Raw genomic sequence first — 25,475 nt, 5'->3', positions numbered from 1 at the left:
TTTCTAGACACCCTGGATTTGGAGTGTAGCTGCCCTGTCTTTCCCGCCCCTCTATCCTTGTCACCTCCCCTCGCGGCCTTGTCTATATTCATGTCTATCCGCGCGACACTCCCTGCGGCGGCGCGGCGTGGCCGAGGGCGATTACGCTTGCATCAGCCGCCGTACCGCTCCGTCGTCGGTATAATGCATAGGCGGCGGTCGGGGTTCGGATACCGGCCGGGGCGGGCATCACTCCTTTTTCGCCGCCATGGCGCAGTGGGCCAGAAAACTGGTGAAGGCGGTCAAAACTCTAGAAGCGGTTTGGGCGCCAGCGTCACTAAACAGAACTAGAACGGAGCGTGAGACCCCACCCATCGATTGCTCGTTCGGAGAGGAATCCATTGGTGGGGTCACACGTTAGGTTCGAGTCCCATTTAGCGACTCTGGAGCTCAAAACGCGTCTAGAGTTCTGGCCGCGTCCACCGGTCTTCTGGCCCACTGTGCGGCCGGCCCGTGCGGCCAGCGTGCCGTCTCTGTCGCACTCACGGGGCGCGCCGCAGGGTCCGCAGGGGTGCGAGAGAGACAGAGCGACTCCTCGGACCCGCTCGGGCGCTCCCTCTCCTCCGGCGGCTGTCGCTCCTCTTGCTCCGCTCGGCTCGGCTCGGGCCGCCGTGACGGAGGCTCAGCCAACTCGTTATCAGTGTCGCGCTGCCGCTCGGCCGACGCTGAGCCGGCCTCGCGTAGCGTGGCGGAGCGTGGCGTGGTGTAGCGCAGACGGGCAGCCGCGCGTCGCCCCCCCTAGCGGCACGCGCCTTGCACCCTCGCCTACAGTGCGCCGGCCTCCAGTGCGCCCACCTCCAGTGCGCCCACCTCCAGTGCGCCCTCCTCTAGTGCGCCCACCTACAGTGCGCCCACCTACAGTCGGCCCACCTCCAGTGCGCCAGTGCGCCCACCTCCAGAGCGCCCACTTCCAGTGCGCCCACCTCCAGCGGGCCCACCTACAGTGCGCCCACCTCCAGCGGGCCCACCTACAGTGCACCCACCTCCAGTGCGCCAGTGCGCCCACCTACAGTGCGCCGGCCTCCAGCGCGCCCACCTACAGTGCGCCCACCTGCAGTGCACCCACCTCCAGTGCTGCGCCCATCTCCAGCGGGTCCACCTACAGTGCACCCACCTCCAGTGCGCCGGCCTCCAGTTCGCCCACCTCCAGCACCCACCTACAGTGCGCCCACCTGCCTCCGCCATGGCGTCCCGCTTCCAGAACTACCAGATGGACTGGACGGCGGGGCTGATGTACGCGCCGCCCGCCGCCACCGCCAACGCGGCCAACAACGCCAACAACAACGGCAAAGTGGTGCGTGCGTGTTTTCCCCCATCTAGCGGTGTAGGGCCGTGTGCCACAGTGGGCCAGAAGGCCGGTGGGGGCGGACTAAACTCTCGACGTGTTTTGAGCTCCAGAGTCGCTTAGTGGGACTCGAACCGAACGTGTGACCCCACCAATGGATTCCGCGTTCAGAGAGCAGTCCATTGGTGGGGTCACACGTTCGGTTCGAGTCCTATTTAGCGACTCTGGAGCTCAAAACGCGTCGAGAGTTTTGCCCGCCCGCACCGGTCTTCTGGCCCACTGTGCGTGCGTGATAGAAGGTCGCGCCGGCCTTACACGTGTGTCAGGGTTTGGCGGCCCTGGCGGCCACGAGGCTCAGTGTCTTCATGTCCTGCTCCACGGAGGTCTCCTCCCCTGCCGCGACCCGCCGGCGATGCCCCCGGCCGTGTGAAAGTTCAAGTTCAGCCCCGCCGCCGCTACCCCAACCGAGGTCTGTAGAGGCTTCCTCTCTCGCACCCCTGCGAGACGCCCCGTGTGTGCGAAGGAGACAGAGCGACTGTCCGAAATCGCTCAGCTGCAGCATGCACTGTGAACCAGTGGACCAGACCAGTGGAGGTGGCCAAAATTCTCGACGCGTTTTGAGCTTTGGGATGGACTTCCCCGGACGATGGACCTAGGTCCGTGTGTTTGGCTGTGGTTTTGTTGAGGACCTTTTTAATGCATGCGGCGTGCTGGGTTACTTCTACACTACTTTAGTGACTCTCTGAAAGAATTATTTTAGTGAGAAAGCCAAAGCTTCTTTAGGAAGCCTATCTGTTCTCGGCATCGCTGCAGCCAAAGCAGGATCCAGGCTTCCATCCTAGGCCGGCCGCAGTCTAGTTGACAAGGCCTGCGTCACTGGGGCCTCTCTAGGAGCTCAGTCGCTCAGGATCCGCGGTGTACGTCGTCGGGATAGCAGTTTTCTGTGCGCTCCACACTCGTGCAGAGCCGCACAGACGACCGGCGTAAACCCCAGACGCGTTTTGAGCTCCAGAGTCGCTAAATGGGACTCGAACCGAACGTGTGACCCCAGCAATGGATTCCTCATTCGGAGAGCAATCCATTGGTGGGGTCACACGTTCGGTTCGAGTACCATTTAGCGACTCTGGAGCTCAAAACGCGTCGGGGTTTTTGACCGCCTCCACCGGTCTTCTGGCCCACTGTGCGGCCGAACGTTCCAGCCGCTCCTTTCCTGAAACAGTCTTTTGACCTGTCTATTCGGCGATTGTGTCCCAATTGGCACCGGTGTATTTTTGTCCCATTGGGCCTTGGCGGCCTGACGCACTGCGCGTGTCCAGCCGCCCTGGCCGAGCTGGCAGGCTATTTCCAGTGTGGCCGTCGTGCCGGTACACTGGTGGACCACCAGCGGGACCGGGTTCTATTGGCTTCATTCTGGTGTCTGCCTGTTTATGTGCACTTTACACCCAGTAATTGATTGGCGACACATGACGAGGGCTTCCAACGAGCGCAGCACACTGTCGAAATTTCGCTCGGCACTTAATGGACGATTTCGAGGCTGATTTCTCTTAAGAATGTTGTCAAAGCAGTTGGTGACAGTGTTGCCACTCTCCACAGTGGGCCAGAGGACCGCTTGAGGCGGCCAAAATCCTAGACGCGTTTCGAGCTCCAGAGACGCTAAAAGGGACTCTACTCGAGCGTGTGACCCTACCACTGGATTGCTCTCCGAACGAGAAATCTATTGGTGGGGTCACACGGTCGTTTCGAGTCCCATTTAGTGACTCAGAAGCTGAAAACGCATCTAGAATTTTGCCCGCCGGTCTTCTGACCCACTGAGCGCTCTTTTCGAGCCGCTTTTATGCTTCTGAATGTTTTGCGTACGTTATGCGAGTCTGTAAAGGAAATGCCGACCAACGAACAGTGTTCTGTTTTTCAGTTTCCTCGGCTCAGCTATTGGCACTCCCGAAATTTTTTTAATTTTTTTTTTTCGGCCTTACTGCGCTGCGGCGCAGGTTCTCATGTTTCCGCACTACTCTCGGCTTGCATCGCGGCGCAGTCGAATTAATCGCCTTTTCTCGGCTCGTTTATCGCGCCGAGTGAAGGGACGCCATTAATTGAACATGCCCGAGATTGCAGGAGGCTGTGTGCGAGAGAAATATTGCTTGCGGATATTTCCTCTTCCGCTGAGTTTAAAAGGCAGCAAACACACACACAGACACACAGACACACACACACACAACACACACACACAGTCACACACACACACACACACACACACACACAACACAGAGAGAGAGAGAGAGAGAGAGAGAGAGAGAGAGAGAGAGAGAGAGAGAGAGAGAGAGAGAGAGACTGTGGTCTCATTAAAAACTGATAAATAATTCAAGAAGCATAAGTCAAGAGGAAGACACGCTGAGGTGTGCCAATCATTCGTGACTCGCGAATCTTGCTTTCCAGATTTCTTTACTTTACTTGATGTTTTACATGGACTTTACGTGATGGTTATCCCACCTTTCGTGTAGGCAATCTTTTTAAAATAATTTCAATGTCACCCACCGGTGCAGAGAGAGAGAAAAAAGCGAGTGACCGGGAAGAGGGGGGTTAAGATGAAAGGATTGTTTTGGTTTCTCTAATCCTTGAAAGTAATGCCCTCGGGCCTCCCACGGCACGGTCGGCTGATCCTTAGTGCCGCCAAATAAGCCCCAAGCCTGCTGCAAGCCTGCTGCGCTTGGGCTCGCCGGATTGGGCCGCACCGGACCTTCCACACTTGGGGGACACCATCGTCACACACACAAAATCGTCACACACACATCGTCAACACACACAAACCCCACCACACCCCTCGCACACCACCCCACTGACACACAACACAGAGCAGAAAAGGAAGAGAGAGAGAGAGAGAGAGAGAGAGAGAGAGAGACCTACACAGACACAAACTCATCTACATACATACACACACATACTGATGTCACACTCACGTACTAGTACACGCAAAACTGCGCTATGTGGATACGTACCACTGGCTTGCACGTAAACGCAGGTGTAGGTACGAAGTGGAACAGGTTCCCTGGGCATTCCCTGGGTGAATACCCTGTGAATGTGGATTCCATTGGTGGGGTCACACGTTCGGTTCGAGTCCTGTTCAGCGACTCTGGAGCTCAAAACACATCAAGGGTTTTGGTGGGCCGCCTAGCGCGGGGCTTCTGGCCCACTGTGCGACGGGTAGGCAATTTGGAAGTCTTTGGAAGGCTGTCCCGTTTCCTCTGGTAGGTAGTCCTTCAAGGCCCGGGGTAGAGAAAAGGGGCAAAAATAGCGCAACAGGTTTGCATTCTATTTAACGACATCTGCGTGCAAAGATGATGTTAGCGTAGACGAGGGTTTTTTTTTTCTGGACGTGGCCCCGGCCCTGCAAAGTGGCGCGTGCAGCGCGTTCCTTGGCGGTCCTGGCGCCCTTGATGGGCTGGCCGAGGGCCTAGCCGAGGGACTGGCCCACTGGTCGATAGCCAGTGCAGGGACTGCAGCCCAGTACTAAGTAGCAAGGGATGGGGCCCGGTGGGGCCCAAGGCGGGCCGGGTGTGCCCTCGGTATGCCCACAGTGTGCCCACACAGTGGGCCAGAAGACCGGTGGAGGCGGTCAACATCCCGGACGCATTCCGAGCTCCAGAGTCACTAAATAGGACTCGAACCGAACGTGTGACCCCACCAATGGATTGCTCTCCGAACGAGGAATCCATTGGTCGGGTCACACGTTCGGTTCGAGTCGTCCTTAGCGACTCTGGCGCTCAGGACGCGTCTAGAGTTTTGGCCGCCTGCGCCAGTCTTCTGACCCACTGGGTAGGCAATTTGAATCACAAACCCCCTCCTTGTCTGTCTGCCCTGCGCCGCTGTGCACGAGGAGGATCGTGTACTCGGCCGGGCGGTAAACACCCTGGCTCTCTTCATTCCCTTGCTCCTTTTCGGTTTGGATTATTAATGCGCCAGGATGATGAACACGAGGTGTAGCCAGGCTCAGCCAGCGCCATCGAGGCCTGCACGGCCTGGCCTGCCACCACGGCCTGCAGTGCAGCGTGCGGCCGTGTGCCCACACTGTGGCGCGCCGCGACGTGCACACAAGCGACTGCATCATTAGGCGCGTCCCCCTTTCCCACTTTCCGCTGCTTTTCCGAGCACCTCTTTTCTACTCTGGTCCCGCAGTGGGCCAGAAGACCGGTGGAGGCGGCAAAAACTCTAGACGCGTTTTGAGCTCCAGAGTCGCTGAACGGGACTCGAACGGAACGTGTGACCCCACCAATGGATTGCTCTCTGATCGAGGAATCTATTGGTGGGGTCACACGTTCGATTCGACTCCTGTTTAGTGACTCTGCTGCTGAAATTGGCCCACTGTTGCGTCTACTGTCAAATCGACGACAATTGCTTTTGACTCCATTTGACAAAACCCTCATTGGGATTTTCACCTCAAGCTGATGTTTTCCAAAAGATGACGAGTTGACGTAAGTTTTTACAGTGAGCTCCTCTCGCCTCGGTCCGCATCCCCGCAAAGGGCAGAAAACTTGTCCCGTTCATATTGTCAGTTCCAAAGTGACACGGCCACCGTTGGATTGTTATTTTTCTTTTCCCCGTTCCGCCCTGCCTTCTGGACGTGCCCTGTGGTCTGCGCCGGACAATATTGACTCGGGTGGATCTCCCGACGCCTTGCCTGCAGCCGGTCAAGTTCTAGCCGAGGGGGGGCGGGCGCTTTCGAAGCCGCAGTGGGCCAGAAGGCCGTCGCAGGCGGCCAGAACTCTAGACGCGTTTTGAGCTCCAGAGTCGCTAAACGGGACTCGAACCGAACGTGTGACCCCACCAATGGATTCGTCGTTCGGAGAGCAATCCAATGGTGGGGTCACACGTTCGGTTCGAGTCCCATTCAGCGACTCTGGAGCTCAAAACGCGTCCGGGATTTGGACCGCCTCCACCGGTCTTCTGGCCCACTGTGCGACGGCCGGTAGAATTTGGCGCCGAGTTGCACTGCTCCTTGGCCCTCTGGGACTCGGAGCGAGCGAAGCCCGGTGAAGCCGCCTCTCCCGGAACACCCCTGGAATCCCGGAGTCTGTGCCGCGTGCCGCTCGAGCGGTCCAGTCTGGGTCCGGCGGTCCGGCGGCGCGCACTGATGCGGCACGTCACGGCTGCATGGGCAGTCGGCCCCACAGTGGGCCGGAAGACCGGTGGAGGCGGCCAAAACTCTAGACGCGTTTTGAGCTCCAGAGTCGCTGAACAGCACTCGAACCGAACGTGTGACCCCACCAATGGATTCCTCGTTCGGAGAGCAATCCATTGGTGGGGTCCTACGCTCGGTTCGAGTCCCATTTAGCGACTCTGGAGCTCAAAACGCGTCTGGGATTTTGACCGGTCCCGTCGGTCTTCTGGCCCACTGCGGGCCGGACTGGGTCCTTTGCACTGAGCGCCCTGGACTCTGGGCCTGGAAGTGCCTGTCCTGGGTTTAATTAACGTCCGCAGTACTACTCAAAGAATAATTTTCGAAGGTTCAAAAAAGTTCCATTATAACGCGTATGACGTCACCTTCGTTAAATATCCGTGATGGAGACTGCAGTTTGACGGCGTTGGATTAATTGGGGTCTGGCTGGAAGTTCGTGCAGCTGGCTCACAGCTGCCGACAGGTGCGGCCCGCCGAGGTGCTCAGTGAGGTGTTAACGCCGCGCACGCCACACCACCGGAAATTGCTGGGTGCCGAGTAGCAATACATCACCTATCCCCCGAATTCCTCATCACCTCCTTTTCTTCCGCTTCCCGTCTCACCTTCACCCCTTCCACGGCCGCACAGTGGGCCAGAAGACCGGTGGAGGCCGCCGAAGCTCTCGACTCGCTTTGAGCTAAAGGGGCGCTAAACACGACTCGAACCGAACGTGTGACCCCACCAATGGATTCGTCGTTCGGAGAGCAATCCATTGGTGGGGTCACACGTTCGGTTCGAGTCCCATTTAGCGACTCTGGAGCTCAAAACGCGTCTAGTGTTTTGGGCGCCGCCACCGGTCTTCTGGCACACTGTGATATCCCTGAATTCCTCATCGCCTCCTTCCCTTCCGCTTGGCGTCTCCCCTCTTCCTCGGCTTCGGCCGGCTTCGGCCCCGCCCGACTTCCGAGCTGCACCTTCCGTTAAAGAAAAATGAGCCCGCTGCTGCCGCATTGTTTCCCCACTCTCGCTCTCCTTGGCCTTGCCTGGCCTTGCCCGCCTTGCCCGGCTGTGGGTCACCGCCTTCTGGTCTGCAGGGCCTGCAGGATGGCGATCAAGGCGGCGGTGAGTCACTGCGATTGCCATCTCGCAGTGGCCGCCCTGCGTTTCGTCCAGTGTGCCGGGAAGGCGGCTGCTTATTGCTTCGCCCCGCCTGGCCTTCCGACACCCAGTGAGCCAGAAGACCGGTGGAGGCGGTCAAACCTCTGGACGCGTTTTGAGCTCCAGAGTCGCTGAATGGGACTCGAACCGAACGTGTGACCCCACCAATGGATTCCTCGTTCGGAGAGCAATCCACTGGTGGGGTCACACGTTCGGTTCGAGTCCCATTTAGCGACTCTGGAGCTCAAAACGCGTCCGGGACTCTGACCGCCCTTCTTCGGGCCCGGTCGTCAGCGAGTGCACTCGGCAAGCACACTGCTCAAGGTTTACTCCGAGTTCATAATTGCGCGTGAAGCAGGCGCGTTCAACGAGGACGTCAACAAAAAGTGCGTTCGGCTGAACTAGCAACTGGCGTGTCCAGTCCTTGTCCGCTCTAGGTGAAGAGGCTTGCACGCTACACCGTAAGCGGCGGCGACGCTGTTTTCCGGCGTATGGCCCGGCCGTAGCCCGGCCGCGGCTCGGCCACCCCGCCCCGCTCAGACCGTCATATAACACACTGCGCCGCTGAATATTTCAGAAGCCCCTCGGCCCCGCGGCCCCGCCCCTGTTCTATCTCGGGGCAGCTTTCGCGGGTCTCTCTGGACACGGTTTTTTGTTCCCCGAAACTGACTGTTTGCCGTCGCTGAATAGACGAAATAATGGTATAACGCTAATAAAAAAAAATTGAGGCCTTAGCGTGGCCTTGCGGTGACCTTGGCGTGACCTTGCGGTGACCTTGGCGTGGCCTTGCGGTGACCTTGGCGTGACCTTGCGGTGACCTTGGCGTGACCTTGCGGTGACCTTGGCGTGACCTTGACTTTCACTCCAGCCCTTCCGCGCCATTACCGCCCCTGCCGGCCCCCTGGCGATGCGCCACTGCCTCTCCGCAGTCAGTCAATAGTCACCTGGAGCGCGGCTAGGACACTGCGAGAAAAAGGCCAGCCGCAAAAATCGAAATCCCGGACGCGTTTTGAGCCCAGAGTCGCTAAATGGGACTCGAACCGAACGTGTGACCCCACCAATGGATTGCTCTCCGAACGAGGAAACCGTTGGTGGGGTCACTCGTTCGGTTCGAGTCCCATTTAGCGACTCTGGAGCTCAAAACGCGTCCAGAGTTTTGACTGCCGGCGCCAGTCTTCACTTTGCCACGTGTCGGGTTCAAAATGAGTGGGAAGGAGTTTGTTGCGGTTTTTGGCCGTGCTCGCGGAACATCTCTCTGGCGGGCTTGGATTTGGGCGGCGCGGCGGCGGGGCCGAGTGCAGCCCGCCATAACCCACCTCAAGCCCGGCCGCGGCCCGGCGGGCCCGGCCATCAGGCCACTGCATTAGTAAAGGCGGCCCGAAGAAGCACGCCGAAGGCGGGCACGCCCCTGGAACGCCTCGGGAACGCCCCACCCCGCCCCGCCCCGCCCCGCCCGGCCCCGCCCGCCGCCGGGCCGCCGTCTGCCCGAGGGCCAGCCTGGGGCGCCGGGAGGGCGACCCCCGAAAGGGGCACATAATAGTCACTGGGGAACGCACCTGCCTGGTGCTTCACTGCCGTCTGCTCCTGTCCATGTACACGCACACCACACATGCTTCACCACACACACACACACACACACCAGCTCGTATTAGGGCTGCGCTGGAGGGATCGCTTCTCGGGGCGTCTGCTACTGGGCGTTCCCATGGTGCAGAGCTGGCCAACACTCCGGAAGCATGGCTTAGCGCGGCGGAGGAACGTTAAACAGGATTGAGGTACCTTATGACTGATACATGTGTGCCCTTTTTCGATCCTTAACCATCTTAGGCCGGGAAGAAAATTTGTTTGCAACGTATTTTCATTTTCAACCATTTGTTTGTCTGGCCAACCAAAAAAGATCCACGAAGCGGAAGAAGGGGTTAAGTCGAGTTGATTCAGTGACCTCTTATCAGTCTATCAAGTAAACGTAAGCGAAAATTTGGTCCAAAAATAAGTGTGGTGAGACAAGTCCCATCCTCTTGCATCTATTTTTAGATGACATTCCCCACCTGTTCTCCCACCTGCAAGGTTAAGGCCTTGCAAAAGTGCACGGATTCAACTCGACTTACCCCCTTCTTCCGCTTCGTGGATCAAATATGTACCTGGTAATGTTTAAAATCTCCTGGAACCCTAGGACTAAGACCCAAGTTATAACATGTCCCGCTCAACAAGGCTTTAGCTTTAGCTCGCTTCGCTCGCAACAGGAAGCCTCTTCTAAATTTCGGCTCCGTGGCAAGTGGGGGGAAGCAAGTGCGCCAGCCCTTCTAGACGAAAAGTCTTCCCATTGTAGTACTCGGAAACAACGTTTCAGACAGTTAAGCATTTATAGCTTTTGGCTCGATTCGCTCGCTGAGAGCTATCTAATTCTAAATTCTCGCTATGAGTCCAAACAAATGTAGAATAAAGTGAATCCTCTTCAAACTTTGTAACAACCCTCATTTCTGTAACGTTGTTTGAATTCAGCCCCCTCCCTCCCCAAACCACGTCCCTAAAAATTACCTATCAGACCAGGCTCTTGAAGGTAGGCAACTTTTCAACATTCGCCCCCCCCTTTCGACCCGCCTAATTACGCTCCCAGCACCACGCACACACCACACACACGCACACACCACACACACACACACACACACACACACACACACACACACACACTGATGTGCATCGGTAAGAGAGCATCTGCAGACTGATTCCGAGAGTCGCTTTCGTCGCTCTGTCTCCCTCGCACTCACGGGGCGTTCCCTATGGGTGCGAGAGAGACGGAGCGACGAAGACGACTCTCGGAAGCAGTGTGCTGTGGAGCGGGGGCGGCGGGGGCGTCTGCACGCGCGGATTGGGGGCCGTGTTCCGTGTGTAGTCAGTTGTCTGGAAAACGGGGGTTGGATGCGGAGGTGACGAGAGAGAGAGAGAGAGAGAGAGAGAGAGAGAGAGAGAGAGAGAGAGAGAGAGAGGAGAGGACGAGAGAAAGAGGGTGAGGTGGAGTGAGTGAGTAGGAGAGAGAGAGAGAGAGAGAGAGAGAGAGAGAGAGAGAGAGAGAGAGAGAGAGAGAGAGAGAGAGAGAGAGAAAGAGAAACGCGAACGAAAAGAACAAAAGCGAATTGAATGCAATGGGATGAAAGATATTGAGGGTCGGGAAGGAAACTTAGCGGAAAAGGGGGAAATGGGTGAAGTCCCTCTCCCAGCGTCAAGGACTTTCCCGGCTTTCTCGGAATAAATACAGTACTCAAGCACCTTTCCAGGCGCCTCAGTGCCAGGCAAACGTTTCCTCTCAGCATTTCCGCCACGATTCGGCTCTTTTGCAGTGGCCCCAACTTTTTTTGGTGCTCCTCTTTTTATCTTTTTTTTGGGGGGTGAGGCAGAGGCAGCGGCTGCTGCAGGCCAGCCGGTGACAGTACAAGTACCCTGGAGCTGAGGCCTGGCTGGGCCGCAGTGGGCCAGAAGACCGGTGGAGGCGCTCAAATCCCCAGACGCGTTTTGAGCTCCTGAGACGCTAAATGGGACGCGAACTGAACGTGTGACCCCACCAGTGGACTGCTCTCCGAACGAGGAATCCATTGGTGGGGTCACACGTTCGGTTCGAGTCACATTTAGCGACTCTGGAGCTCAAAATGCGTCGAGAAGTTTCGCCGCCTGCGCCGGTCTTCTGGCCCACTGTGGTCGGGGCTGGAGGCACTGGAGGCATAAAAGAGACGAGGGACGCGGCCACTAACTTTGTCAGTTTGCCGTGAACATCAATCCCCGCAGCAGACAGATTCCGAGAGTCGCTTTCGTCGCCCTGCCTCTCTCACACTTACCCGGGACGCCCCGTGAGTGCGAGAGAGACAGGGCGACGAAAAGCGTCTCTCGGAATCGGTGTGCTGTGCAGTGGTTTCAGCCAACTCGTGTCCGCAGTCTGTCTCTGCAGGTGAGGCGTTACAGTGTGTGGCCGTGGCCCTTGCCGTGGCGCGACGGCCGGACGGGGACGCTTTTTGACCTCCTGCCCTTGGACTGCCCGTCCCGACCTTCTGGTGAATAGAAGGAGAGGGGGGAGGGGGCGGAGGGGGATTTGTTGAACAGCCCTAACTTCCTGGCATATTATATAATGCATCTCGTTTGCTGTAGCGAATCCCAAGAAGTCTGAGCCAGACGACGGCGCAGGCGGCCGAAACTCTAGACGCGTTTCGAGCTCCAGAGTCGCTAAATGGGACTCGAACCGAACGTGTGACCCCCACCAATGGATTCCTCGTTCGGAGAGCAATCCATTGGTGGGGTCACACGTTCAGTTCGAGTCCCATTTAGCGACTCTGGAGCTCAAAACGCGTCTAGAGCTTTGTGCTACGGATGGATGGGTGGGCGGCTCTCTGTATGTCGAACGCGTCCCGCCTCGCCGACAAGCTGTCGTCGGCAGTTCGATATCTCGATGTCTGCCTCCGGAAGCCTGCCGTAGAAATGACTCCGTTTCTTTCACGACGTGCCGAAGTCGCGCCGGCCAATCGCGTGCTCTCTTTCAAATTTCCCGCCGAAACGGGATCGTGCCACTGGCTGCCGTTGAGTCCATTTATAAGCGGCGCGACTTTTTTACAGAGAGGGAGAGAGAGAGAGAGAGAGAGAGAGAGAGAGAGAGAGAGAGAGAGAGAGAGAGAGAGAGAGAGAGAGAGAGAGAGAGAGAGCAGGGCGAATACGCTGGGTCTTATCTGCAATACGTGAGAAGGATAGGTAAGGCTAGGTCACCGAGAAAGTACTCTAGGCGGGCGCTGGCCGAGACGGCCTTCGTGCTTTTCTCTAGCTCGTTTCGTATACCTCCTCTTTTCCGCACCTGGACCGAAATTTTTTTGCTACTCTACCTTCTAGTGCAGGCAGAGGCATGCAAATTGGGCCTGGCCGTTCACCCGCACGCGCACGGCCTGACCGACCGCGTTGGTACAGTCCGCGCAGGCTGCGGGCGGCGCGCAGTGGGCCAGAGGACCGGCACAGGCGGCCGAAAGTCTAGACGCGTTTTGAGCTCCAGAGTCGCTAAACGGGACTCGAACCGAACGTGTGACCCCACCAATGGATTGCTCTCCGAACGAGGAATCCATTGGTGGGGTCACACGTTCGTTTCGAGTCCTGTTTAGCGACTCTGGAGCTCAAAACGCGCCTTGGCTTTCGGTCGCCTCCACCGGTCTTCTGGCCCACTGTGCGGCGGCTGCCCGGTGGGTGGACCGCGCGGTGGACACTTCTGCAAACGAGGACTTTGGCAGCACTGTACCGTTGGCGGGCTGGCGCGGCTGGCGGCCATGGCGGCGCGGTCCGCTTGGCGGCAAGGCCCGCCTGGATCGTTTCCTTATTGGAACTGATTGGACCAATTATGGGCGCGAAAAGCTCTGGGTTTATCCGGTTCGACGCGGAGGTGGCGGCATCTAGCGAGAAAGCGATCAACTGGCTGGGCCTGCCGTGCATGATTTAGGCAGGAGGTGGGAGAGCCTGGCCTGGTCCTGTAATGAATGAATGGGAAGGTCAGGGGGTCTCTCTCTCTCTCTCTCTCTCTCTCTCTCTCTCTCTCTCTCTCTCTCTCTCTCTCTCTCTCTGCCCCCCTCTGGCCCCTCGCCCTTCCCAGTGAGAGTCTTTGTTACCGTTCCGGTACACTGTTCGAGTCCCTAGTTCCGGTAGCATGAGCACAATTATTCACAATTTTTTTTCACAACTAGCCTGTATTCTCTGAGGGAACCCTCAATCAGCCGCTGAAAAGCTGTGCCGCGTTTCACAGTGACTGTACGCCAAGTGTCACATGCTTCTGTCGCGCTGTGCTGTTGGGTTAATTGGCTGCAAGGGAATTGTGTCGCGTTCCTGAAAAAAGCCTTAATTCAATTGGTGCTCAGTGTCAAGGCCTTCCCTCGCTCTCATGTGACGAGCCCTTTGAGTGATACCCCGCACAGTAGGCCAGAAGACCGGCGCAGGCGAGCGAAAATCTAGACGCGTTGTGAGCTCCAGAGTCGCTAAACAGGACTAAGAGGGACTCGAACCGAACGTGTGATCCCACCAATGGATTCCTCGTTCGGAGAGCAATCCATTGGTGGGGTCACACGTTCGATTCGAGTCCCGTTTAGCGACTCTGGAGCTCAAAACGCGTCTAGAGTTTTGGTCGCCTCCACCGGTCTTCTGGCCCACTGTGCCCCGAGAACGGAACGAATTTATCCAGCAAGTAAGGCAGAAAACAGGTAAAGTCCTTACTAGCAAAAAACATAGTTTTAAAAAAATCCGGTGGAGCAGCCGTGGGTAAAAACAAGAGAGAGCGCGCCGAAGTTTTGTTGTTTTTGTCTTTCTCTTGTCCGAGGCACATGATTACGACGCGTGGCGAGAGAATGTAATTGGCGGAATGATGTCTGGTGTCATGGGTAGCGAGTCTCGGACAACACGACCCGACCGACCAGCACGAACGCGTGACGAAAAAAAAAGGGAAAAAGGCTTCGTCTGACGTGCTCTTGCGCGATTACGCACGATACGTTTTTAATAAAGACCGTCTGGTAAACAATGCGAGAAAAATCGTCGTATTTTTCCGGAGTACATCCAATTAACCGAGCATTGCTCCCCATTGCTCCTCGTTCTGGACCGAACGCACATTCTTTTCAAGATCACTCTGAAAAAGAGAGAGAGAGAGAGAGAGAGAGAGTGAGTGAGTGAGTGAGTGGGTGAGAGAGAGAGAGAGAGTGAGTGAGTGAGTGAGTGAGTGAGTGAGTGAGAGAGAGAGAGAGAGAGAGAGAGAGAGAGGAGGAGAGAAGAGAGAGAGAGAGAGAGAGAGAGAGAGAGAGGAGAGAGAGAGAGAGAGAGAGAGAGAGAGAGAGAGAGAGAGAGAGAGAGAGAGAGAGAGAGAGAGAGAGAGAGAGAGCTCGGCCAGCCAGGAAGTGCGGGAAGTGGAGGTGGGGTGGATTTCATGTTCATGACGCGAGGAAGGCTAAACCCGCAGACGTGCATGAATTCATCAAAATGTGTTTCTTTCCTTCCCTCCGCGAGGCCTACGCGAGTGGTCCCTGACGGCGGGTAAGACGGGTGAGAAAGAAAGCAGAGACGTTGATGGAGAGGCGGTCTGAATATTTTGAAGCCATCTGCGGCTTGAATGCTGCGTGCTTTGTCAGCGCAAATGGCTCCAGGCTGGGCTGGGCTGGACGCAAACAGGCCGCGTGGATTTTGCGGCAGGTTCAAGTTTACGCGTCACTTGGGCCAGAAGACCGGTGGAGGCGGCCAAAACCCCAGACGCGTTTTGAGCTCCAGAGTCGCTAAACGGGACTCGAACCGAACGTGTGACCCCTACCAATGGATTGCTCTCCGAACGAGCAATCCATTGGTGGGGTCACACGTTCGGCTCGAGTCCCAGCGACTCAGGAGCTCAGAACGCGTCTGGAGTTTTGGCCACCTCTATCGATCTTCCGGACCACTCTGCGCCTCCCTGTATTTCAATTTTAAATCTCGGTTCAACAATTGTTGCCCCCCGTCGTTCGGGGGCGCCCCGAAAACACACGAGTCACGCTCACCGAAGGCTGGGCCCGGCTGGGCCGCCAGGCCGGAGTCACGAAGGGGGAAATAAATGGCGATTTTACACCAAACTTGTGCAGTGCACGTGTTGTATCGGCAGAAAGTGGTGAGTCATGCCGCCGCCTGGCTCGCCCGCCTCGCTCGGCTCACGAAAGCGGACCAGTGTACAGCCGCCCTGACCACTCTGCAGAGCCACGTGACTCGTTTAAGTTCGCGACACGGTGAAAACTGGGCGGACTGCTTAGTAGTTGGTTTCGTGCGAGTCTCCGTGTATTTCTCTTGTGTCGAGGGGTTAACAGCTTCACACATTCATTGTGCAAAGTTTGACCACATTCCACATTCAGGTGGCAAAAACGCCTGTAAGTAGGCAACATGTGTGGCAAAAACGCCAGAAATCTTGCACATTCACTCAGTCATTGTACACACAATTTTACAGTGGGTCGCCCCTCGTCTTGTGTGCATCTCTGTGTATTGTGTGCGCTCTAAATACTTTGTAAAAGCGTGCAGTTTCCATTTTAGAGTGTGAATAAGACGCTCAAAACTCTCGGTGGTTTTCACCGTGTACACACTTTCCCCGGGACCCAAATCGGAAGCTCCCTACTGCCCCACTATGCATTCTTTCTGCCAAGGAAGCCTCCACTGACTCGTAATGAACCCGCCTCAGGGAACAATCGCTCACGGCTAGCGCAGGCCAGCGCCGCCGGCGGGGCGGCCGGTCTGCGCCAAGCCAGGTGAGCCCCTTTGGGCTGCCCCTTTGGGGTTCGCATAGCACAGTGGGTCAGAAGACCAGTGGAGGCGGCCGAAACTCTAGACGCGATTTGAGCTCCAGAGTCGCTTAGTGGGACTCGAACCGACCGTGGGACCCCACCAATGGATTCCTCGTTCGGAGAGCAATCCATTGGTGGGGTCACACGTGCGGTTCGAGTCCCACTAAGCGACTCTGGAGCTCAAAACGCGTCCGGGGTTTTTTCCGCCTGCGCCGGCCTTCTGGCCCACTGTGCACGGCCGGACCTAACAAGCCCCCAACACTGCCCGCCTTGAAGGACAGCAAACTCAAAGTTGGATGTCTCACTGTTGCAGGTCCACTTCGGGGGCGACGATGTGAGCCTGTACGGGACCCCGAAGGAGGAGCCGGGTCCCGGGCCCATGGGAGCCCCCCAAGGCGAGGGCCCCTCCAAGCCCTCCTTCCTCAAGAACCAGCTGCAGGCCCTCTTCCAGCCCACCGACAACAAGCTGGCCATGAAGCTGTTCGGCTCCAAGAAGGCCCTCATGAAGGAGCGCATCCGACAGAAGGCCGCCGGCCACTGGGTCATCCATCCTTGCTCCAGCTTTCGGTGCGTTTCTGCCTTTCGTTCACGGTTGAAAATAAAGTCCACTGTAAAACATTCCGTACTTTTGTACGGAAATGGTACAGAAAAATATAGTACGGAGGTGCGGAGAAAAGTACGGAACGTTCCGTACTTGCTCCTTATGAACCCATGTAAATGGGTACGGAAAAAAGTATGGAACGTTCCGTAGTTGGCAAGTACGGACGGTCCAGGCAAATTATTAACTAGACATGTTCCATGCTTTTTCCGTCCTTTTTTCTCACAGTGTCGGCAATCCCGAACGTGCGATCCAAAGATTTTCGGAGGCATTGTGTTTAGAAACTATTTTTTGCCTGCTGAGAACACTTTCAAAAATAGAAACAAAGCAGGTTGAAAAAAAATTCGAAGATAGGAGGCCACTTTTCCGCAACCACTTCTCCGGGAAATATGACTCCCAAAAAATTTTAACACGTTATAAATTGAAGTGCGTGACAAAAGTTTAACAAAACGTCGGGGCTTAATTTTTTAAAATTAAGAATTTGGCTGGCAACAACACGCATTTAAAAAGCCATATCAGCTGTTTTTAAAACTCCCTGCCTGTAAAGCAATGGTTCTCCCACTATCGTTAAAAGTTTGGGTCACCGGCATTAAACAACTCACACTGCGTTCCGGAGTTGAGCTCCAAAAGCCGTCTTTCATCCTCGCCTAGGCTAAGATAACAAACACCTGTTAGTGCTGTGCAGCGCGCGGCAACAGTGTAGCGGAACGGGTGCGAAGCTGGCAGGGAATAGGGCACGTGCATCGACGCCCAACAATGGGTGGCCTCTCTGGACCGAGCCAGGCCGAGCACAGTGGGCCAGCAGACCGGCGTAGGCGGACAAAACTCGACGCGTTTTGAGCTCCAGAGTCGCTAAACAGGACTCGAACCGAACGTGTGACCCCACCAACGGATTGCTCTCCGGACGAGGAATCCATTGGTGGGGTCACACGTTCGGTTCGAGTCCTGTTTAGCGACTCTGGAGCTCAAAACGCGTCCGGGATTTTGACCGCCTGCGACGGTCTGCTGGCCCACTGTGCAGGGCCCGGAAGGACGGACAGACATTGGACGTGCCGCAGCGACCGGTATTGCACTGTATTGTACTGCCAGGCGCGTTGGGCCACTTGGACTGGCATGCTGCCTTTTCGGCAGGATTTGCTCGAGTGTACTCGTGGGATCGAGCAAGATTCCACCTTTCTGGGAGGAAAACAACAGAAGTCATCTGCGCGGTGGTGGTGTGCGTGCGCGGCCGAGAGCGCCTGCGAGGTAGGCCGCGCACGGGCGTGCGTGCACTCGTGTTGCCTGCCTCGCAGGCGTTCGCCACCACCTCGCCCAGCCAGGACCCCGCGCCACAGTGGGCCAGGAGACCGGTGGAGGGGGCCAAATCTCGTGAAGCGTTTTGAGTTCCAGAGTCGCTAAATGGGACACGAACCGAACGTGTGACCCCACCAATGGATTCCTCGTTCAGAGAGCAATCCATTGGTGGGGTCACACGTTCGGTTCGAGTCCCATTTAGCGACTCTGGAGCTGGAAACGCCTGTAGAGATTTGGCCCCCCACCGGTCTCCTGGCCCACTGTGCGCACCCCGCATCAAAGGGCCGAATTTCAAACAAAGTGACTGTGCCTGCCTGGCAGCCTGCATGTTGTATGACGGTTCAACAACGACCTGCATTGGCCCACAATGGCGGGCTGCCTTCCCTTGCAGTGCAGTACCCACCCCCTCCCCCTTCCCCCTCCCCTGCCGAGCCCCCTGGAGAGCCGCAAATAAAACACGTGAATAAATTATCCAGTCCGTGTGCTTTACACGTGTCGGCACGCTCGTTCATTTGCATGACAATGCTCTCACCGCTACACTGTGGTGCACTGGCGAAAAGAGGTAATCGGTCCGGAAATTGCGTCCGGGCATTTATTCCTTAATGGTTTCTCCGAGCAATGCGGGCCAGTAACAGTGCACCGTGCACGTGAGCGATGTCCCACGGCCCAACAGTGGGCCAGAAGACCGGCGGAGGCCAAAATTCTCGACGCGTTTTGAGCTCCAGAGTCGCTAAACAGGACTCGAACCGAGCGTGTGACCCCACCAATGGATTCCTCGTTCGGAGAGCAATCCTTTGGTGGGGTCACACGTTCGGTTCGAGTCCCATTTAGAGACTCTGGAGCTCAAAACGCGTCTGAAGTTTTGGCCGCCGCCACCGGTCTTCTGGCCCACTGTGCGCCCTTGGATTGATGTTGTGTTCGGGCCCTCGGGCTCGGCTGTGCCTCGCAGCGTGGATCCGGACGTTGAGCGAGACTGGGGTTGCGTGTTGCGAAGAGGGCTAGTTCGTCAAACGGCGTGGGCCGAGGCGGTGCGTAGAGGGGGGCTGTTGTCATCCTGAAGGCCTGCTACAAAGTAGAACAAGGTTAGCCAAGGTCACTCTTCCCTCCTGCGAGACTTCAAACAGGGAAGAGGGCAGCACAGTGGAAAAACAGACGCGTTCTGTTGAACCGAGCAGTGACTGCACTGTGAACTGTGAATAGCAAAAGTAATTTCCGGACATTTTCCTGTTTTCACGTGAGCCTTCCCTCCCGTGCCTAGCCTCCTTAGAAGCAGGATGTCAGACTTGAGTGTTCTCGTGGATGTTCCGCGGTAAATTGTTGACAAGGCGACTCGGAATCTTTCATCGTTTGCGCGGCACAGCCATGGGCACAGCCATAGGCACAGAGCATCCTGCATTCTGCTTGTACCGGATCATCCATTTTGCATCGCCATTGACTGCGCGGCCACTATTAATCTATTCCTCTCTGTGCCGGGCAATGCCCCACTGTTAAAAGTCTGTAAAATGCCTGTAAAAGTCTGTAAGAAAAAAAAGTCTGCAGAACTCTATGAAAGCTTTAAAAGTCTGTACAAAGTCAATAAAAAGTCTGTAAAAAAAAGTTTGTAAAAAGTCAAACGAAGACAGTGAAAAATCTTCGCAGAAATGCTTTGCATTACGAAGCAATTCTACAACAATACTTTTGTTTACTTCGTAATTTTGTACCAAGCAGATGTTTTCGTATTCTTCTTCCGGGTGCACTCTAAATGATGTACTGTGAAGATTCTCCATATTGTGGTGAAAATGTTCCATATTATGGTGGTGCAGCTGACTTAATAACATACCATTGAGAAGTCACTGTACCTTAAGTAGATATTTTGACGAATTTCGTTGGTATTTCGGAGAAAATCTCCAGTGCAGCCTTTCACCGCAAGACATTCACAGTGTGCGGGTCCCGGAAATCCGTGCGCCTGCGCGACAAATTAAGTGATGACCGGTCCTCTTTTGGCACGCGCGCTGCCTTTTTCCTGCGAGCATCGGCTCGGCCCGAAACAAAATCGACACGCACTGAATAAGACATCAGGGTGTGCCGGTGTGCCGAGGCGGCGGTGCGGCCCGCCTGGCCTGCAGGCCTCTCCTGGCAGGCCGGGCAGGCCCCGTGGTGGCATCAGGGGGATCAGGCCTCTGAATAGAAATGTGGTCATTACAGGAATCTATGGGGGCCACATTCATCTTGGCGGGAGGGAAGGAGGGCCAGTGCGCGGAGAGGGTGCAACGCCACTGTGAAACGCCACAAAAAGAAAGGGCACCGTTCGGACGCCGGCCGGGCTTTCTAGACCGATTCCCCCTCCCCCTTTCCCCTTCCCCTCTCCCCCTTCCCCTCTCCCCTTCCCCTCTCCCCCTTCCCCTCTCCCCCTCCCCGCACTCTCTTTCTCTCCGGTACTGCGCCCAAGGGGTCGGCCCTCCACCTTTTCAAAGCAGCAGTCGTTGCACAAAAGCACTACGCGACTTTTACGGTATGAGAAATTGCAGCCGCCGGACCGTAGGGATCGTAAGTTTATGGTATATTTTTTGTTGTTTTTCCTTTTTTTGTTCCGCTTCTTCCTTTTTTTTGTCGGTGACCTTGAAAATTCAAGTTATCGAAACACTGATAGGAGAAGCCGACAGTTGATTTTTTGGCTCAGCGCTCCAGTGGGCCAGAAGACTGGCGGAGACGGCCTTAATCCTAGACGCGTTTTGAGCTCCAGAGTCGCTAAATGGGACTCGAAACGAACGTGTGACCCCACCAATGGATTGCTCTCCGAACGAGGAATCCATTGGTGGGGTCACACGCTCGGTTCGAGGCCAATTTAGAGGCTCTGGGACTCAAAACGCGTCAAGAATTTTGGCCGCCTCCACTATGGTCTTGACCCGCAGTGCGGCGGTGCGGTAACGTTTCTAGCAGTGTGATCGCGGGGTCCAGGACGTCCGGGCTTGGTCGAAAGGGGCGCAGAGCGTCGGCGCGGTCGGCGGGCGAACTCATTTAGGAAGGATTAGCCGCCCGGGTTACAGGCAATGTCAGTTTGAAACAGTTTTGCTGTCGCAGGCCGATTTATTGCCATTTATCTTCATGCAGGCACATAGTTTGCCCCCACCACGTTCTCGTTGGATTGTTTTGTTTTTATGATTTCTCTCTTTCCGCTGCCGTCTAAAAAGAAACTACTTCTCCCCCGAGAGGAGTTTGCTGACGTGATACTCTTGGTGGCCACAATGTGACATCCAAGCCCCCTCCCCTAAAGTCTTTTTGTCTTTTTTCTCTCCTTGCTAACTTTCGCCACATTTGACCCAATTTTACCATCGTGTTGGGGTGAGAATCGTGCCTCGCCGCCCCTAATTCATTTTGATGTCGGCGATAAGGGGATAAAAACACATTCAGATTCACAAGTCGGCAAAAGTTCTAAATGGCGCGTGGCTGCCGGCTGGCGTCGCTCTGTCTCTCTCGAACACGAGGGACGCTCGCTCCGCGTAGCTCCGCGGGGGTGCGAGAGAGACAGAAAGCGCTGTGCGGCACCGGCCTGCTGGGGGTGTGCCAGAACGTGACCCAGATGAAGAACCCGATGTGGCCCGAGCATGGCCTAGGCTTGTGGTGGCGGCCTGTCTGCCAGCGTGGCTGCCCGCCGGTGTGGCTGCCAGCGACGGCCGCGACTGTCGATGCGGAGAGTTTGATCCTCATCACGCCAGACGAGAGTGCAAGTGGACTCAAGCAAATTACTTTTCATCCATGAATGTTCATAGATGTTTAAAGAATTTCATTGAGTCGCAAGTGGATTGCGCCCCCATGGCGGAAGTCCCCCCTTTTTTTTGTCAAGTGCCACAACCTTTGTGTGTTGCTCGTTGTGAACCACTTTATACATCTTCGCGTGACGATTTCTATTAGCCGGCCGGCCCAGCTGGTCGGGAGCGAACTGGTGCGAGCCACTGCCACACGTGCGGGAATCGATATCGGTCGGGCCATTGAAAGAACCTAAAAGTGTATGACGGTTCTGATGACGAATCGACAGGTAAAGCGTGAGTCAAGCAAAGTACTGAAGCTTTTCTAAAACTTAAAAAATACATTCATACTTAATAATTCTTTACACCGAGTAAAATAATAGGAGCTTAAAGTCTCCTGCAGTTCCTTCAAAAACTTTATTTTATTTCTGAATCAAACATAATAATGCATTCGGTACTTCGCTTGAGCAGCGCGCCGTACCACCGTCAAATTAACCGGTGGCCGTGTCTTCTGTTTCAGCTTCTATTGGGACCTATGTATGCTTTTGCTGCTAGTGGCCAACCTTATTATACTGCCCGTCGCCATATCTTTCTTCAACGACGACCTCAGTACGAGATGGATAGCTTTCAACTGTCTCTCCGACACCATATTTCTTATAGACATCGTTGTCAACTTTCGTACTGGTAAGTAATTTTATCTTCAGTTTTTCCTTCCTACTGTATTCCCTTTTTTGAAAATGCAAGATTTTCTTATTAACATTTTGATTACTTCTGTTTTTTAGGCATAATGCAACAAGACAACGCCGAACAAGTAATATTAGACCCAAAAATAATAGCAAAAAACTACCTCAAGACTTGGTTTTTTCTGGATCTCATCAGTTCAATACCACTAGATTACATCTTCCTGATATTCAACCAGGTGAGTCGGGCTGTCGGAGCCCTTCTTTGAGCATGGCGTTTCCATGTGTGTGTGTGCTGCGATTCGTTTACTGAGATGCAGCGCCCAGAGAAAGTCACATTCTGACATTGTTAACTGAGCAGTCCTAGAACTTCGTTTGTGGTGGTATTCCTGGGCAACGCAACTCCATTAGTGCATTACAAAGTGTCTTTTGATTTTCATTTTCATCAACAGCCTTTTTTCTGTGTGGCTTCGTATCTGATACTCATGAAGCTGGTTTGACGTTCGGTAGAATACGGTTTTCTTTGGTGTGTGTTGTAGTTTGTTCGATGTGTCTTGTAGGAGTTCTGGGTGTGCTCCATGGAGTAGCGTGTCGTGGCTAGGTGTGTCTTACCGGGAAAGCATGGCGTTCGCATTTTTCATTTGACCGAGTAGAATTTTCATCGGCTGCCTGGCTGAGGTTACTTAATTATTTACCCAGCCCAACATGGCTGCAGAAGTTTTGAAAGAAAGATTTTCAAAAAAAAAAACTGGTTACGCCATCCGGTTCTCCATGGTACAGACCATGTTGCACAATTTTCCAAAGTATGACACGGAAAATGTCCCCATCCTGTTGCAGTTCGCAAAGTGGAAGGGACAGTCGTCAAATTCGGTGAGTTGTTCCCGCACAATGGTCCGAAAGCACGAATGCGTGAATGAATGATTTTTTTTCCATTGGGCGAATGTTTTCTGGCAATCTAGGATATTATTTTTAATGCCCAATGCGCTAGATGGCCTATGTATATGTGAAACGCATTCTGCACTTTAGGCCGTAGTGCATGATGGTAGCAGCACAATATTAGGCCAATGAAGTAAGGGGCGACCGTCCTCATGCAAGCATGCTGTAGAGAAGACGTGTGAAAGAAAAAGCTTTCCTCCCACCTTGCATACGCACCCTGTGTCGCATGGTAATGCCGCGTGGTTCGGCACGAGCTGGACAACACTGTACAAAAATAAGTAAAAGTATTGTTTGTTTTCGTCTTTACTAATTAAATCCGGCTTTTGTTGGCTGCATTTGGTCTTGCTTTTCGTGTCTTACATTGCAGTTTGATCATTGAAAAAGTATCTCTGTAAACTTTGATATTTTCGTTCATCTTTGAGATGCATCCATCAACACAATCCTGGGAGCTCTTCGAAACGCGTTTGCTTTGCTGGAGTCAAAGAAAACTCGTCGATCATATGCGATTTCTGTCAATTTAGAAAATTAAATCATTTCCCGCTGTATAATAGCACTCATGTGTATTGGGAACGGCACATAATTTATCAGAAAACAAAAATAAGGTGCTGGGTGCACCACAGTAGACGCACAACATTAGTAACATGGGTGGGGCATCGGTGCCTTACGGTTCTACCAATAATTGTACACTGCAAGCTTGGGCTTTTCTGCAAATCTAACGCTCTGCAACCGGAGTGAGGATCGGCCAAACAGCGAGAATCGCCCTAACTTGGTCAAACCGACTGGACATACTCTGCTTGATTCGGTCAGGAGGCTGCCGAGTCACGTCAGAGTAAGTGTCCTGCGCCACGAGCCAAACTCTGGCGATGCTTCTCGAGGCGTGGCCAGGCCTTGCTGTGGTTTGCGGAGCGCGAAGACTGGCGCTAATGGTTTTTCTGGCTGTTCCAGGATTTCAGCGAAAGCTTTCAAATCCTCCACGCGGGCCGCGCGCTGCGCATCCTTCGCCTGGCCAAGCTGCTGTCTCTCGTTCGACTGCTGCGGCTGTCCAGGCTCGTGCGCTACGTCAGCCAATGGGAGGAAGTCTACGTAAGCATCCAATTCCTTATTCTCAATTACGCGTAGCTTTTCAAGTATGTTGTGGAAAGAGAACTGAAAATTCACTCAGTGTTGCGTCTTGGTCGGTTCAGCACCGACGAGCGGTGTAGGAGTCGCTGATGGAAAATAACTTCAAATTTATTGTAACGCGTTTTTATTTCCTAACTAATTTTTCTGTATTTTTATTTTTATGAATTTTGTTTGGCACTCGTAGGCTTGTGCAAAAACGAAGGTTTTTTTTGTTACGTCATGAAGTTATTTTGAAGTTATTTTGCCTTTGGTAAACACCTAAGGTTGGAGCTAGCTTTGGTTCTCTCTCCGCGTTCACCTCACTTTTTTCGAGACACTGCTACACAAAACTTTGCATCCATATTTTTGACTATTTGTCACCTTGTGTAATGTGTAATCACCGAAAGGGCCATACCATTGTGACTATTCATGGCTCATGTCGTTCGCCCTAGAACACTGTATCTACATCATGACAGCACTAGTCAAGCAGTCCACCACTGAATGCCTTGCAACTGTAATAAATAAAAGGACGGCGCGATGTGGTGGTGCTTCTCTTGTCTTCCTAATCACTATTTTCGTCCGACATGAGCAGCAACGTTCTTAACCATTGTATGTTGAAACCAAGTGTGTTTTTGTTGTGTGTGTCTTTGGTTGTGTGCGTGTGTGAGAGAGTGCGAGCGTGCGTGCGTGTGGGCTGCCATGTGTTCTGTTTTAGCTGCCTCCGCCACCCTCGCCCAGCGGACACCTGGGCTATGAGTCCTCCACGCGCAAGCGCTGCAATTCTTCCTCCTCCCCGCCCGGCCCCGAGCAAGGCCCCGAGGGCTCAGAGCACTCAGAGGGCGGGGGTGACGCCCCCCAGCTTCAGAAGGTGGGGCAATATTGCCTGCCGTCAGTTTACTGTACTCGACCTGCCAATTTTGTGTTGTTGTGGTTGTTGTGAATGTTGTGTTTTTGTTTTCTTGTCGTTCGATGTTTTGATTGTTGTATTTTTTGAGAATGTTTACCGTAAAGGACGTCAGTCATTACCGAGTCTCCCGTCGCTAGGCCGGCCAAGGCGCGGCTAGCGGGGAACATGAACATGGCAGACATGACGTCTCGTAATGACCGACGTCTTTATGTTTAGACTGTTTGCCTAGACATTCGTTTGGATGAAACGAAGTAACCAAGTAACGAAGGCGGGCTGCTCGTCCTCGTGCTGCCTCAATGACTCTGGTGGCAGCGTA

General features: G+C 54.6%; 1 protein-coding gene across 7 annotated transcripts in view; it reads left to right on the top strand.

Moving 5' to 3' along the window:
• Positions 1-1,085: 1,085 nt before the first annotated feature.
• LOC117648549 (potassium/sodium hyperpolarization-activated cyclic nucleotide-gated channel 2) overlaps positions 1,086-25,475 on the top strand; it is a 34,514-nt gene continuing 10,124 nt past the window's right edge. The window contains exons 1-7 of one of the 7 annotated variants that reach the window (XR_004587909.1): positions 1,086-1,333; positions 16,233-16,486; positions 22,056-22,219; positions 22,318-22,454; positions 23,053-23,085; positions 24,097-24,234; positions 24,968-25,120. Coding sequence is in view for 6 of the 7 variants with exons in the window: in XM_034391067.1 (XP_034246958.1) it covers positions 1,223-1,333; positions 16,233-16,486; positions 22,056-22,219; positions 22,318-22,454; positions 23,053-23,085; positions 24,097-24,234; positions 24,968-25,120 (990 nt within the window). In the remaining variant the exon portion in view is untranslated. The remainder of the gene's footprint in view (positions 1,334-16,232; positions 16,487-22,055; positions 22,220-22,317; positions 22,455-23,052; positions 23,086-24,096; positions 24,235-24,967; positions 25,121-25,475) is intronic. The other 6 variants (XM_034391067.1, XM_034391068.1, XM_034391069.1 and 3 more) reach the window with 6 other exon arrangements.

Source organism: Thrips palmi, unplaced genomic scaffold (genome assembly GCF_012932325.1).
Source record: "Thrips palmi isolate BJ-2018 unplaced genomic scaffold, TpBJ-2018v1 HiC_scaffold_3, whole genome shotgun sequence".
Classification (NCBI taxonomy): domain Eukaryota; kingdom Metazoa; phylum Arthropoda; class Insecta; order Thysanoptera; family Thripidae; genus Thrips; species Thrips palmi.
The sequence above is the reverse complement of the archived record's forward strand: the minus strand, read 5'-3'. Positions and strand labels throughout refer to the sequence as shown.